We start from the raw sequence: 16,973 nt of genomic DNA on the forward strand, positions 1-16,973 counted from the left end.
TGCAAAGCCAGTTGATGTTGTGTTAGAAGATCCTTGCAGGACAGTAATGAAGACAATCTTATAGCATTAACATGAGATAAAGACCACTGCGGTAAGTACTTGTTTCTTAGATTTTCGAATATAGGGCAAATACACATAAAATGGTATTAATCTTCGACATCAATGACACAGAATGGGCATAACCTCAGGGATTTCTCAACAGATGGAAATCTTCCTGTGTTAATTTTTAGATCATTCAGGCCAAGTCTAAAACGAATAATGATGTTACGAAAATTCCTATATACCGTAAGTTTGATACATAAGTTTCCGGTTCAAGCAAATGACTTGAACTGGCGAAAAGTATCATATCTTGAACTTTCGTAAATATCTGAATGCTATTTCTGATGAAACATATCAATGGCCGGCATGCGAAAGTACTTAATGAAAACATTTGCATTACCAATTGTCTTGGGCAGCCAAATGAAACCAAAGCCATTTGTAAAAAGCTATATTACAAAAAGCCCATGTGTTCTTTCCAAGACTATCGAGGTGTTGTAGGCTTTCTTAGGTAAACGGTGTTCAGGCATAATCATTATTTTACACCAATACTTCAAGCAACGAGTGTAAGATATAATGTACATTGGGAATCTCCCACATTATCCATAAACCATATTACTTGGTGTTGACATACCAACATTCAAAAACGTTTTACAGGCGAGGAGATGAACCTTTTCAATTGTATAGAACTCTTTAGAACCCCATATGTCAGACCCATATAGTAAAATAGGTTGTATTTGAGAATCAAATAATTTGAAATACATTTTCGGTGAAATAACTCAAAGCTTAGAGATAACAGAGTGGACTTGTAACAGAGCATTCTTTGCTCTGCTTGTGAGATTAATTACTGACTTATTCAGATTCAGTGTATGGGTAAACAATATGCCAAAGTATTTCTATTCATTCACAACATTGATACATTTACCTTAAAAAAACAACCATTTCTCCCTTATGGCCACTCGACCATTTGTTTTATCAAGTTAAACACTAATTTTCCTTTAATCTGATTATTGCGAAAGTATGTTAAGCTGCTTATGTAGACCAATAAAAATACAAGACATCAAAATCACATCATCTGCAAAAAGTAGCATGAAATGTTCAAGTATCTCAGGGAAGAGCTGGACGTCATGTCTACAAGACTGCATGATATCAACATATAACTCATTTATAAAAAAATGAGAAGAATAGAACCTAAAACACATCCTTGGCGTAAGCCTATCGCGCAATAAAAAAAACCACTTTTAGGAACACCATAACGAACACATGGTTTTACTTTTACATACATTGACTTAACAATGGCAAACCTTTTGCCCCCTAAACCCTTATTTTTCAAACAGCTCAACAATTTAGCTCTATTTACAGAATCAAATGACTTTTTTAAAATCAACTAAGGCCACATACAACTTACGTTTTCTTTATTATAAATATTTCTCAATGACTGCATACAAAGTAAATATGTGGTCAAAAGTCAAATAGTCCTTTCGAAATCGCGCTTGTGTTTCAGGGATCAAATCTCTTATATTTGACCACTGTTAATCTATCATTGATGATACAAGTATATGCTTTAACAAGAATACTCGTGAGAGACCGGTAATTGTCAGGATTGTTTACGTTACCATTCTTGAATAACGGAATCATAATAGATGTTGACCAGACAGGACAAAACACCTGTATCACCTGTTTCGATTGAAACATTTAACCAGAAAAGGGATAATATCAGGTAATGAGTACTTAAGCATTTCAGCTATAACACAATCAACCCCAGCAGATTTACAAGTTTTAAAGCGAGCTCAAAGCCGCCAACACTTCATTAGTGTACTCAAGAATATTCAATCCAACTTCACACGTGAAAAAGTGACAATGACTTCTCTATAAACGAGTTATTGTTGTTGGAAGGACACGGGTGGAACTCAACGTCTTACTTCTCTCAGACTGCAAGTAGTCAAGTCACACAGATGTATCTTAAGATCATCTGCAAAGATGATGTAATCAGTTCTTCGAGGAAACTAAAATATTTTACATTTGTTGTGTTCCCATTTACAATCTCTCACCAGAAAACTGATATACATCATTCATCACAAGATAAGCCACAAGACTTGATGTTTTACGAGCGCCTCAGTGAATTTGCTGTCAGTGACGAAGATTTGTAATTTTTGGGTTGGCCAAATTGGCCACTAACAACCTACTGGTGGTACAAGGCTCGGTGACTCTGTTGATACTGTGTCGTCTTAGGTCAAATTATCAATCATTAGGTTGTTTTTAAGCCCTCACCATATGGATGGAGTTATGTTGAGTTTGGCGTTTGGCGTAAATGAAAATTGTGTCAGTGACGGGTGAAGGCAGTTGAGCACTCCGAAGAGGATATTTCATATGTCGAGTGAAATATACTTTTTGTGTAGTTGTCTACCGGAACATTACATAACATGCGTCACATGACGCATCCCACATTCGTGAAATGGCTGGATTGTTCTTCCCTATCGTCGTACATATGCCATAGTTTCTATGCCATTGTCAGATGCAATGTTTCTAAATGTAATTCAAATCTATTTCTACACTGCAGGATGTCTCGTTATAGTTATTGACTACAATAACTTAAGTATAAACGTGATATATATATATATATATATATATATATATATATATATATATATATATATATATATATATACTTGTTTCAGACAAGGTTAGACGTAATGGTGTACGACTCTACACATCTATGACAAATCCATCGCATCCCAAAGGAGGAACTCTATGCTACAATGTAACAGGGCGTCCTGATGGTACAGACATCCCTGACGTTCTCAATGTGACCTGTCCTGGGACGTGGCGCTACCTGACTGTATATACAGTGACAAGTAATGATAAAGAAGGTCCTGTGTTAGACTTTGTTGAAGTGCAGGTGTGGGGTAAGTGTTTTAAGAACATTTAGATAATAATACAAACTACAACACAATATTAATTAGCCAATATCTCTGACGCATTATGACTAGCTTTCCGGTTGAGTTTCAACGATCTGAACCCATCAGCTGGAAATTAACTAAATGTAAATATCTCTACCATAGGTGTATTTGATGAATAACAATGAATTAAGGGAATACTTGTCTATTTGCTATTTTAAAAATGCATGGGTAGAAACTGCAAACCAACCATATGACTGTTATATTTAGATACTGTTGTCTCGATGTTAATGTTTGGACGTTTTCTTAGGAAGGTGGTATCCTTTGATAAGGTTTCTGCACGATGGATTCCTAGGTTGCTCACACCTTTCCAAAAGCAGGAACGAGTCAATTGCTCAAAGGACCTTTTGGACATGTGCCAAAGAAAACCAGGCAAACTTTTTTGACAGACTTATCACACAGGATTAAACATGGGTCAATCACTATGATCCTGAGACTAAAGTGTGTAACTCGTGGTGGTTCCTATGTGGAAAAAGACTAATACCTATGCCAAGTTTCATTCCACTAGTTCCATCGGAAGTGGGTCAGGGGAAATCTTTAATGAACACCCCTCGTACATCCATAACTCACTGATAATTTTTTGTTTATTTATTCGAGATGTATTATAGCCATTTACTAACCATTCATAAAACGATTGTTGGCATGATATGACGACTAGCACGGTTCACAAAGGTTCCACTATGATCAGTGGGCTGGAATACACTTTTTGTATCCTTGAATAACCATTCACAACAACCATTTCGTGGGTTTCATCATGTGTCCTTTCTCGCTTGACCGATGGGACGAGTGGTACAGGTACCGTTGAAACTTCTTCTGTTTCGTGTGCATCGCGCCTTTGTTCCAGAAATCGTTATGTATATGCTTGTCTACCTGAGAGGTGTCTTATGCATACAGTCATGTCATTCTAGGCTAAACAATAATTGTACAATGCAGATAATCAATTTATCACTGTTAATAGTTTACTGTTTCTACTCCTGCCTGTGCAGCTGGAGAAAACATGTATGTTATTATAATGCAGATATTCATAATAAACGACAGAATACAATTTGTACTGGTTTTTTTCAGCCTGTGGCAATGGAACCTACGGTGATGGGTGCAATAAAGCATGTGCCAATCGCCACTGCAAACGAGCAAATGATACATGTTATCATGTGACAGGGAATTGCTCCGAAGGCTGTGAAAGTGGCTGGAGACGGAATGACTGTTCACTTGGTAAGATATATTTTGTAGATGGAACTCATGATCATATGGTGGTTCTGTGTCGGGTCAATTTAAACTGTAGTTTGAACAATGCTCTTTAATCCATAACATATGCACCTGAAAACTATAAACAGATCGGAAAATGATACGTTCTTTGTATGTATGCCATGAAAGCGCAGATATTTATTGTATGTACTGTTTCTTCAAGCCTGTGAAAATGGAAGCTACGGATATGCCTGCAACAAGTCATGTGTCAATCGTCACTGCATGACACCAAATGACACATGTGATCATGTAACAGGATTATGTTCCAAAGGCTGTGAAAGTGGCTGGAATGGGACCGACTGTTTGCATGGTAAGATAGTTTCAGAGAACTGTTGAATTTGATCTCGGTGGAAGTTCAACAGCACTCTTTTCCTTCTAATATATATTGTGCGATATGGTCCTGGATACTAAACACATGATAAGATGGTATGTCGGTAACATGTATGTTAGTATAATGCACATATTCTTAATAAACGACAGAATACGATGTGTACTGTTTCTTTCAGTCTGTGGCAATGGAACCTACGGTGAAGGATGCAACAAGGCATGTGCCACTCGCCACTGCAAGATTCCCAGTGACACATGCAACGATGTGACAGGGAATTGTCCCGATGGCTGTAAAAGTGGCTGGTACGAAAATGATTGTTCACAAGGTGAGATACTTTTGGCCATACAGCTAGGGTTTAATAAAGAACGAATGAAGTTTATCTGTAGTTTATACATCACACATTTGCTTTTTTTAAATATATTGAGCCATATGTTCCTTGACACCACACAACGGCACAGACGGTATGTTGATAATATGCATGTCATGAAGGTGCAGATTTTTATAGTAAATGAATAGTAAATACAATGTGGCCTGTTTCTACTCCTGTCTGGGCAACTGGCGATAACATGGATGTTATTATAATGCAGGTATTTATAGTAAACGACAGAATACAATGTGAACTGTTTCTTTCAGTCTGTGGCAATGGAACCTACGGTGATGGATGCAAAATGGCATGTGCCACCCGCCACTGCAAACGAGCAAATAACACATGTGATCCTGTGACAGGGAATTGTTCCGAGGGTTGTGAAAGTGGCTGGAACGGAAAAGATTGTTCACTTGGTAAGATTTTCGTTTTAATAAATATTTTATTTCCCAAGCATAGTGTGTCATTTTCTCGTGGACGTGACATTAACCGGCATAGTTTACATTGTCATTTTAGGATATAGAAGAAATATTAATTAACATGATTCATTTAAACCGGGTCAAAGAAAACAATTTGCATCTGGCACAATATTCGCAATATCGAATTAGTAGAAAATGCTATTTGAGCTAATGACGTATTGTGTGAGTGGTGTATGACGCATACTACTGCCACTTAAGGGGTGAGTTGGTTAGTATGGTTTTACACCACCTTTATCAATATTCAGAACAATAAAAATGGGATGTTTTCCGGCCATGTGGGGATTCAACCCTGGTGTTGGGCGTGGCACTGGTGTATATCCTTATACGTCCCATATATCAAATGTCCAGTGTCACATGTCTATATGCACAATAAGTTGGGATGGTATACAACTACAAGTTTGATATCCAGTTGAACATGCCTTTGTGTTTGCACAGAAGACGGTACTTCCGGAAGTTCTTCTGCACCAGGATTCCTCATGCTTGTCATAGTAGGAGGCGCAACGGGCCTTCTGGTGGCTACAACTGTCTTCTTCATCGTGATTGCCTGCGGAAGGTCAGATGTACAGAATGCATATTTCATTACACTTATCTCTTTTTACTGACATCCATAGCAATATATTATAAGCCTCAACTTTCAAAGCATATTTTAAATGAGGCCCTGGGTATAATCTGATCTAACACGCGGAAACCCCCTGTGCAAATCTGCGACCGTTAACGTAGCTGATCCACAAATGTCAATCAAACCTGAAAGTATGTGCGGTGCAGCCAAACCGTATGTCTTGTTTGACCCTGGTCGACGGAGCACCAATTACTTCCCGGACATTCAGCGGTGCACGTGTTCAACGAGGGCTGACAGCAGGTGCTAACATATGGGCAAGATTTTAGGTCTCCGGAAGGTAATTTTGTAAAGACGTCTTATGTATAGAGCACGTGTCATTACATTATTAATTGATCACATGACGTTGGTCAGCCCTCCCCCTATGTCAGGTGCAAGTGCATAAACTATTGCATGAATGGGGAACTACATGACCTGGTTTAAAAGAAAGTTTGTAAAAAATCAATAATGCTGAAAGTTAGTTACATCAAAATCCATTTTTTACGAAGCCAATGGGTTGTATTCCAGACATGGACCACTTATAAATACTTGTAGTATTTATTCATCCAAGCTGGCAACATCTGATATAGCTGGCGTTAAAGAGCCATGCTGTGTGTTTACATAATAAACATGATAATTATGATTATTACCGAACTGTTGTACTATGTTATATGAAAAATAGTTAAAACGGTTCTGCACATTCTTCTGCGGATATGATGCGAAGAAAAACTGAGATTAATGTTTGTCTTCTGTTGTACAGAAAGGCAAATAATTCTCTGGACAACGAGGGTGACATACAGATTGCTGAACATCAACCACCAAGTGTGCAAGGTAAGATGGAGATCATGAATCATAATCATGTATACCAGTTTCAGCAGCACATTGTATGATATGGTATTGTTCTGCTTAATGTTGAACTAAATATTCAGGCTTTTTGATTGATGATTATGACCATCTTGCCTACCAATGATAGAAAATCTTGACATGATTCGAATTAATTCCAATAAACCCTAAATAAACCTGAAACATTTAAGGCATTCCCGCTGAGGCGGAGAACCGTGACGATCCAGAGGAAGGAGCAGTCGCAGACGACGTTTCCTGTGTTCTATACGCTAACGCCGACACCAGTAAAATCCTTGTGCGGGAACTAGCAGCAACAATAGCTATACTTGAAGAGCGGAAAGACGGGTTCCAAAAGGAGTATGGGGTATGTTACCGTACATGCTGGCCCTGGTTTGCAAGCTTGTTCATACGGCATATGATGGGGTAATTATTTCTAGTGGCTGGTATGTTATTTTACGCCGCACTCAGCAATATTCCAGTTATATGACGGCGGTCTGTAAATAATCGTGTCTGGATCAGATAATCAGTGATTGACATCAAGAGCATCGATCCACGCAATTGGGATCGATAGCATGTATCAACCAAGTCAGCGAGCCTGACCACCCGATCCTGTTAGTCGCCTTTAACGACAAGCATAATCGCCTTTTACGGCAAGCATGGGTTGCTGAAGACCTATTCTACGCCGGACCTTCACGGGTCTATTTCTAGTGTATAGCAGAGCCATGTACATATATAACATGGAGGAACGCAGCCAACATCCGGTCCGAGACAAACCAAAACTTTAACTTCATGCATGTATAGTATGTAATGTTCCTGTCAGCAATTGTAACTGCAGCTGAAAACTTCTTCCTCTTCAGACTACTCAAACATAGCCGTGGTATTACATGATTATTGAAACGCTTGATTTTGCCCACAGCTACTTCCGGCTGGGTTCACGGCCCCGTATGAAGACTCCCAGAAAGCTGAGAACAGTGGCAAAAACAAGTTCCGAGAATACTATCCATGTGAGTGAAGGTAGCTGTAGTTTAGGATGTGTTGTGTCTCTGTATGTTCTGGCAATGGTACACTAATACATTCCTTGTTTCTCCTTTCCTATCGCAGAAGGGAGGTCGGGTAGCCTAGTGATTAAAGCGTTCGCTCGTCTCACCGAAGACCCGGGTTCGATACCCGACATGGGTACAATGTGTGAAGCCCATTTCTGGTGTCCCCCGCCGTGATATTGCTTGAATATTGCTAAAAGCGGCGTAAAACCATACTCACTCACTCACTCCTGTTGCAGATGACCACAACCGTGTTCGCCTGACTCCTCTTCCCAACATTCCCGGGTCTGACTACATCAACGCCAGTCTCATGCACGTAGGGGTAGTTTCCGTTATATTTTGCCACAAGTTGTAGCTCAGATAAAGCAGCACTGTCACTGTGCAAAATAACATTACATAATTAATGTTTCTCTTGTGTTTTGAATCCTTCAATAATCGTTTTACGTGCTACATAATCGCAGTGTTTTTGTTCTGTTCCAGAGTTTTAATCTAAGGAGAAACTACATCGCCGCTCAAGGTTTGTTGTAGATGATTGTTCGGATCTACACACACTACATTATGTTGAATACCGCCCTAACCCCCCCTCCCAAAAAAACCAAAAAACAAAAACAAAACACACTGTGTCATGAGTGCCCCCATTTACAAACAGCAAACACAATTCTCAATTATTCAAATTCCTGAGCTTCGACACGAAGCAATATATCAGTTCATAGAATTTAATTGTTCAGTGTTCATATTGTTCATGTGCATTTGCGTTTGGCATAGAAAATCTTTTCTAGAGGGTATGCTTTGAAACATCCCACGTAAACAAACTATTTTCTCTTCCGAGGTCATATATTCTAACCATACATTTAATCAAAGATTCCATAATTAAAACAAAAACATGCAAAAGTACCATCATATCACAAGAGTCACAGCTGGACAAATCTGGCAAATTCAAAACAACAATGATAGTCTTGTTCTTTATTCTGTGGGAGCGAGTATTGGATATTTAAGTTCACATATCAATCAATGCCGTCATCATAAACACTAATGCTCTAAACCTAATTACGATCAATGTGTGTATATGGTTCACTTACTTGAAATATCAAAATGGATTATAACAATGCAATACCCGTGTTAAGTGTGATTTTGTAGCCCCCAATAAGAAGACAGTGGGAGACTTCTGGAGGATGATCTGGGAACGTTCCTGCAGCCAGATAGTTATGTTGACTGGTCTCGTGGAGGAGCGTAAGGTAGGCAAGAGCAATCATGATTTATAACAACTGGACTTTCTGAGGTACAGACTATTTGACATTCTGAGTGAAGTGGGGATTTTGTTAATACTTAAAACAAATAACATCGCCTGAGGCTTTATAACGAGAAAATATTGTTTGTGGGGCATGATGGATGTCCTTAGATATACAGTATTGTTTGGTTCCTCCTATCAAAGAAGGGATATTTCGAAGGACTTAAAAAATCAAATCCCTGTGTCAACAAACTTCCTAGCCTCCCGAGTGCATACCCCCGTCAATAAAAAGTAAAAGTGTCTTACAGCGAGAAGAGGTATAATATTGTCAACATAATATTTCAGGTAAAATGTGAACAGTATTGGCCGTCACGTGGCGTCTTGAACACAGACCTCTTCCGGGTGGAAGTTGAAGTCACACAAAGCCGTGCAAACTTTACATTGAGACATATGAAGGTGACGTCTTGCAAAGTGAGTATCTGCATAACGTCCTGAATAACATGTTGTTTACAGTCATTTTGTGATTTGAATTTGCCATCGCATGGCAAGTGTACTGCTGTGTTGCGTCAGACAATGAACAAACTATGCAAATTTTGTGAGTAGTGTGTGCTACCGGTAGGGCAGGACATGCCAACCCTTTTTTGCGAACACCAAGCGTCATCAATAATTTTCAGCGATCCATTCACATACTTTTCACTGCTATTTAACGCCGTGATATAACTGGAATAATGTTAAAAGCGGCGTTAAACCCAACTCACTCACTGCTATTTTGCGTTTAGACCCAACAGAATATTTTTCGGTGGATAATTGAGATTGGATATCCTCTGGCGTTTATTGTATCATGAGATCTAAATCTTTCTACCACAGACTGAAGAGAGTCGGTCAGTTGTGCAATTCCACTTTACATCATGGCCTGACCATGGTGTTCCCGACACCCTCGCTCTCGTCAACTACATCTGGCTGGTCAGAGAGACAGTTGCAGAGACAGACGGACCACTGCTCGTCCACTGCAGGTAGACATCAGTCACACAGACAGATGGACCAAACCTTGTCGGCTCCTGATAAGTTAATCATTTGTTCTTCAGAAGGATGAGACGTTGTTTGTCCAGTAGTTGGTAGATAGTTGAAAGTCAGTAAGTTGGAACTCAAAAGAACGAATAGCTCCTCGTCAACTGCAGTTAGACACCCATAAGTCATACTGTACCATTTGAATTTGTTTTGGGATTGACCATTCCATACAAATTATCATTGCTTTAGAGAGTTTTTCTTGCTATATTGAATTACGGTCTGATATGGAGGTACTAGATCCATAGGTACTACGGTTCCATTTTCTATGTAGGAGCTCAGAAAATTCGGCTCTATCCACGACAAAGGCCTAAGGCTCTGTCTTAGAGCTTTTAGGACCTCTAATATGGACAATTTGTATGTGGAAGGCATAAATTTATCACTGCAATTCATAACAAAATTACATTCAAATCAGTCAAATGGGTCCAAGGATGGTGGCAAAGTCATTGGATCCAAAACTCCTCAAGAATCCAAGGTACTCGTTCAATCTTCACTGCTGAGGCCAAAGCTATCTTGGCAGCTTTGACCTATATCAAACAACAAAACCATTCTAGAATCTTCATCATCTTTTTAGATCCATTGTCTTGCCTTCAGGCACTTAAAATCGCTTAAATCATCACATAATCTTAGACATTTTAGAACTTTACAATTATGCTGCAGCTAAATAAGCTCTTGATCTCCATTCCTTATCCTGTACAGTGATTTTAAACCACAGGTTAAGACTTATAATCGGGTGGGAAACCCAGGTTGGAATCAATAAACCTCACGGACTTAAACCAATCACCGGTCATACCTACTTGAATTGTCATTCAGGACATGATTAGGTCGTTATACGACGATGTCGTACTGGCGACAGTCAGTTTGCCCTCGAATATCTTCTAAGTGTATCTCTTGTGATAAAAGGTTCACCGTCAAGCATTACCATTATCAAACAGTAAATCCGAAAGATCTTTACCTGTGTGAGGGAGCTAATTACTTGTTTTTTTTACATTTGGTGGGATGCTTTTATCAACATGAAATGATTGTTCCCTGTGCGGCATGTAGTTCCTTTCATAATCAATGTAACTATCATCAACCAGTGTGTTAGTATTGTGCACAACAACCACCAGCTACAGAGATGACGTAAATCCTGCACCGTAAGTCCCCATGATTCCCTGCAAGGTGACCTCACTACAGTTGCTAGTAGCGTGTAATCCGTGTTTTAGACAGTTGTTAATATCATTGTTAAGCCATAATGTGTTTGACAAATTTGTGTTTAAATATAACTGTTCATGACTCAATTGTGTGTATGTGTGTGTGTGTGCGTGCGTGTGTCTGTGCGCGCGCGCGCGTGTGTGTATTTGTTCTCGTCACTATTTTGTTGAAATAATGCCGATGCGACGTTCAGTCCTAACTCACTCACTGATAAGGAGGTATCAGTATGTGGTGCATGACATTCATGTGTTATATAATGATCGATGGTTAAGAAATGTCATGTCATGTTATTTGTGAAGTATATAATCTAATTCACTTTGGGTCTATATTATCGAAATCCCCATGTCATTCCTCATGTCAGCAACTATGTGTCAATATGCATAGTGTATGCATCGGATCAACATACAATGTCTGTTTCTATAAATGTCAAGAATAATTCAATTTAACTGGCGATAACGCAAATAGAACATGTTCTCTTATAAATCAATGGTCATACTCTATTGTGTTTAATTAATTACCAAATTCATTCCCTTCCATCTATTTTGTATTAAAAGTGAATGTTCTAATGCAAACGTCAGTGTAAATCGAAGGAGTGCCTCACTGAATTTTAACACACGAGGGCAAAGCCAGATAGCAGAGGAAATGCCTAAATTGTCTCTGTTTTAAGCATAGTCCATAACCGATGCATTAAATATAATTTTCATTCAGTTGCAAGTAAACTTTAACAGCGATAACTAGCAGAAGAAATCCTCATATCATAACTTATGCGTAAAATACAACAATAGTGATTCTCGTTCCCTTGTAAATAAATATGACGTACATAATTATAGCTGAATATTCATGATCATGGCCTCCCTCATGGTCGGTATTGGAAGAACAGGCTCGTACTTTCATGTTCTTTTTTTTGTGCAATAGTTGCAACCAAAGATATGTCGAGAATGAATATCATTTTTTAATAATTTGTAACGCTTATGATGAACTTCGTCTTCAGTATTTACCACAGAAGTATTTTGTACATCCTACTCTTGCTAAATTCAATATGCTTATGGCGGTAAACAATGAAACTGTTATTAGAAATGTTGCAACTTTTATATACCATGCTATGAATGTTAGACTCCAAAGACTAAGCATATAACTGTCAATGATGGACTAAATATTGTACTATGGGCCGCTGGCATACACATGTACATGAATAAAGAATTGAACGTTCTTTTTCTTTGACTTTTTCAGCATCGGTATAGAACGTTTATGTACATATGTTCAAATAAGTGTGTACTATTTCAGCGCGGGTATTGGACGTACAGGCACATACATCGCCGTGGACTCCCTGATAGACCAGGCTCTGGTGGAGGGGGTGGTGGATGTCCTCGGGTACGTGACAGCCATGAGGGGGCAGAGGAAGAACATGATACAGACTCCGGTAGGTATAAAGTAGATGAGTGCACCGTGATGAAATATTTCATGGTGGAGGCGCCCCAGATTTATTCTATTGTAGTTCAAAATTTGTATCTACGCTTCAAAGTGGATATCGTAGTGATTTCCCTTTTCATTTGCAAGTATTGAGATTATGTATCAAAGTGAGTGAGTCACCCGAGGCTCATAGCTGGAAGAAAGGTATAGCACTAGAAGTGACATGTAATCGTTGTAATTATAACTAAAGTTATGCAGCTTTGAAGGAAGATATTTTTAACTTGGATAGAGCTATTTAGAACCATAACCACTCACTTACCTAATGTAATTCTAATCAAAAGACAATTCTAATATCCAACATCTTGCATTATGGTTCTATATTTTCCTGAAGGAGCAGTACCGGTGTGTCTTTCACTGCCTGCTGGAGATGACAAAATATGGCAACACCAGCCTGAACGTTGACAGCTTCACCAACAGCTACAGCAACAGTGGTATGGACACTACAGTGGACGAGAGGACTTTCAGACAGATGTCAGAGGTCGGTCCGCAGAGAACATATTAATCCTTCTGTCAGTGTTGTTCAATACTTAGCCTCTCGTATTTTGTATTCAGTTATATGTTTAATATCTTTTCCCTGACTAAAAAGTCGTTATGTCACATCCTTCGTTCCCCCTTCATTGAATCGGGTGGACAGATTGTGATTGGCTGATTGCATATGCATGTGTCTCGATGGTGGTGACCTTCGCTTATACTTCCTGTCACTGGTAGAGAACATATTACATCTTGGTGTCACGTTTATTCAGCACCCATCTCCTTGTAATTCATAAGAAATTATTCTCTTAATACCGTTTCTGTTCCTGATGTGCACATAAATGAACACACCTGAGAAATCGTATGTCGATGGCATGGACCGCTGCTTATGCTTTCTGTCACTCGTTTTGCTGATCAAACTGTAGTGAAAAACTGTGGCAAAACAAATTATTCACTTATTCACGTACCTTCTTAGCAGCCTTTAGATTGAGTTCTTCTGACAATTCACATTGTCCCAAAAACATTTTCAAAGAATGAAGTCACCGTTTACACAAACATATTTCATGGTGCTGCGATATTATTACGTAAAACAACAAAGCATCTCTTTCTTCTTCCTGTATCATTTTCATGTACTACATCTCATGACAATTAGGTGGGAACATTTCCCGCATGATTCAGTAGAATATTTTCTACATTCTAGTAGCTACCGCACTTTCAGAAATCAGTCGTTAATTTGTACATTATTTTAAATATATATAAAGTATGAAGTCATCTTTCATAAAGAAAATATGAATACCAATCATTTTTGTTGCAGATGCTTACAAATGAACCAAATGATGGTAAGTAGATACATGAGGTACTTATCACTAATGACAATGTAAATATCTTGAACATGTACAATATGGACATAGGTCTGGGTTTTTTTCTTCTTACAATATACACATTAGTAGAATGATCAGCATATTAATGTTGTAGATTCTCCCTCCCGACACAGGATGTGGGTGGATGGTAACCCTGACTTCATTGTCCGCGTGGGTCCGGTACGTGGACATAAGATGCTTGATGCGGGTTGTTGTTAAATAAACATAATATAAAAACAAAAACAATGAAACGAGAGTTTTAAATATGCATGTGATCTTACAATCAATCGAGGATGACACTATCTCTATATGAGCATGTATCTGTTTCTTTAATCTTGCAAGTAGTCTTTTATTCTGATATCATACCTATCTGCATGAACATCTGACAAAACCACAATGGAGGTCGCGTTAGATTAACCCTGCGCGAACCTTCACTAACCAGTATGAATGATGGATATGTGGGTTCTTGCATTGGGTCAATAAGATGAAGCTTTCAAAAATGACTCGGTTTAATTTCTATACCACATCTATTCTGAAAGTTTAAACAAAACAAAACTCAAATATTCGTTCGAAATTGATATTTCATCTTCAGAAGCAACAATGTAGAAGCGCGGCCTTTAATATTTTCGATTCGTAAATGCCAGTTTTTCTTAGTCTATGAGATACATAAATCAGATATGCTGGTTGGGTGTTTCACTGGCTAATACCGAGAATAGAATTAATTAAAACTTCACTTATCCAATCTGCAATAAGAAACTACTTATCGTTCATTTTCACATTAGTCCCTGACCTGTGCTAGCGGGTACCTGCAAGCAGTTGCGCCGCCGGCTGCGTTGGTGAAGTTGCTGTGGAAACTGGTGGAGGAGAATAACGTCCACAACATCATCGTCGTCACCCCACTGGAGGTACCAAGTGGAATCGTACTAGTTACCTGTACACGTGTTACGTAGTATGCTTCCAGCATGCCGCCGGTAGGGCAAGATACGCTCAGCTAAACATAGACACCTGGTGTCATCACTAGCTGATAGTGACCCATAAACACATGTCCATGATGTAGTAGAAATTGTACAACGGACTCTGTGTTTAAATTATATTTCGTGTGATTATAGAGAGGTTTTGTCACTTATATTCTATATCAATAGTGTTACTAAAAGACAGGAATTATGTTTCATATATAACTGAGACAAAGGGTGTTTAATATTAACTAACAACAAGTTACAACTGCAATACGTAACACATTTTTATGACATCCCTGACGAAACAGTAATGTTGCTTAAAAAGTGAAGATTCTTGAACTCTGTTACACCTGTGTAAGTAAAGTTACAGTGTAGTTACACGTATGAAGGACATTGTGTTAATATTATTATAAATTATTGTGAATGTGTAAACAAGTGCATTTGTGACATCTCACTGACAAAGATGATATTTTCACTGATGACCCAATGTGACAGCATTAGCAAGTGTCCACTTTTACCTCTGTTTTCAGGTTGATGTAGCTGGAGTGGAGAATGAGAAGAGGAAGTATGATGGCATAACGATAACAGCGACCAATCAGACCAACCTTTCTTCAGGGCTTACTCTTGTGAATTTGAAACTGGAAACAAAGGTGCGAGTTTATACACGAAGCTGTGTTCTTTTCTAATCCATATATATTACAGGCTTTAAAAAAACGTGCATATACTGACACACGATGAAAAACGCATTATCAACTAAAATCAAGGACAAAAAAACGAAGTATTTTCTCCAATGACGAAGAATGATAACTGTAACAAAATGTGTTTGAGTATCTAATTCCTAAACTCATACAGAAGCATATATAATTTGATTTGTGTGGCCATTTTGTCCACAAAAAAAATCAAAATTCGGATATATATTTTCAAAGTGTTTCCGTATATAAGTTTCAGCTGCTTTGTTAAACTAATGATACACCAACTTCAGATATGAAATGCCCAAGAGTGTGCATTTTCATGGGTGACCGAGTCGACCGATACGTCGCCTTTGACGCTGTGCGTTCCTTATTGTCGTATCCGTGTTCGAATTCATGATTCGCCATTATTTAGTTGCTTCATTATTGTACATGAGGTAAACATCATACACTTTCATCAGCTGTCATCCCACATTAATCGAATGCGCCGATATCTGACTGTAATACTGTTTCAAGAGGGCGTTAAACCCAATTTTATGACTCTGTTATTTGTGTCTATTAAGAAGCCTTGATTTCCGTCACAGAACACAGACATTTCCCGAGCAGTGAAGATGCTTCACATACCTGGTCCGATTACCCTCGAAGACTTGGGGACGTTAATCCTTGGCAACTCCCATCTCCACCACATGTCGTGTCAACCACACCCTACTGTGGTGTTACACAGGTAAAATCTACCCTGACGACTTTCTTTTTATTTCTGTATCGACAAACAGTAAATCATCCTACGATTAAAGCTGAAAAAGAATGACAGTATTTTCAATGTGTAATTCAGTGCCAAACATCTGCGTCTCAAGTCACTTTCCTCATAAGGTCACCTGACATGCGATGGTATATTCGGAGAACTGTTTTAGGATCTTTAGATCATCTCACTCATTCGCTCTATGTTTTCAGAGAGGTTGACAGGAAAACTGCTGTATCTCTCTGCATCATGGGAAACATTCTCTGTGGCATCCTTGACGATCATCGTGTGGACGTCGTCGGTCACGTCAGAACATTCGTCAAATGTTGTCCTGGCTTTCATATTACACAGGTGTCTATCTACTTTTACTGTTATCTCATGAGTGTTTGGTATTTAACGATGCACCAAGCAATA

At 38.7% G+C, this 16,973-nt stretch overlaps 1 protein-coding gene across 2 annotated transcripts in view; it reads left to right on the top strand.

Moving 5' to 3' along the window:
• LOC124120828 (receptor-type tyrosine-protein phosphatase gamma-like) overlaps window positions 1-16,973 on the top strand; it is a 32,580-nt gene that overhangs the window by 13,236 nt on the left and 2,371 nt on the right. The window contains exons 3-24 of one of the 2 annotated variants that reach the window (XM_046483697.2): window positions 2,715-2,942; window positions 4,059-4,205; window positions 4,402-4,548; window positions 4,745-4,891; window positions 5,200-5,346; window positions 5,845-5,962; window positions 6,765-6,835; window positions 7,039-7,211; window positions 7,764-7,851; window positions 8,127-8,203; window positions 8,368-8,404; window positions 9,025-9,122; window positions 9,461-9,586; window positions 9,983-10,128; window positions 12,659-12,794; window positions 13,176-13,322; window positions 14,130-14,154; window positions 14,291-14,355; window positions 14,958-15,080; window positions 15,662-15,781; window positions 16,405-16,544; window positions 16,772-16,910. In XM_046483697.2, the coding sequence (XP_046339653.2) occupies window positions 2,715-2,942; window positions 4,059-4,205; window positions 4,402-4,548; window positions 4,745-4,891; window positions 5,200-5,346; window positions 5,845-5,962; window positions 6,765-6,835; window positions 7,039-7,211; window positions 7,764-7,851; window positions 8,127-8,203; window positions 8,368-8,404; window positions 9,025-9,122; window positions 9,461-9,586; window positions 9,983-10,128; window positions 12,659-12,794; window positions 13,176-13,322; window positions 14,130-14,154; window positions 14,291-14,355; window positions 14,958-15,080; window positions 15,662-15,781; window positions 16,405-16,544; window positions 16,772-16,910 (2,645 nt within the window). The remainder of the gene's footprint in view (window positions 1-2,714; window positions 2,943-4,058; window positions 4,206-4,401; window positions 4,549-4,744; window positions 4,892-5,199; window positions 5,347-5,844; window positions 5,963-6,764; window positions 6,836-7,038; window positions 7,212-7,763; window positions 7,852-8,126; window positions 8,204-8,367; window positions 8,405-9,024; window positions 9,123-9,460; window positions 9,587-9,982; window positions 10,129-12,658; window positions 12,795-13,175; window positions 13,323-14,129; window positions 14,155-14,290; window positions 14,356-14,957; window positions 15,081-15,661; window positions 15,782-16,404; window positions 16,545-16,771; window positions 16,911-16,973) is intronic. The other variant, XM_046483698.2, reaches the window with a different exon arrangement.

Source organism: Haliotis rufescens, unplaced genomic scaffold (assembly GCF_023055435.1).
Source record: "Haliotis rufescens isolate VD_foot unplaced genomic scaffold, xgHalRufe1.0.p SCAF_2, whole genome shotgun sequence".
NCBI classification, from domain to species: domain Eukaryota; kingdom Metazoa; phylum Mollusca; class Gastropoda; order Lepetellida; family Haliotidae; genus Haliotis; species Haliotis rufescens.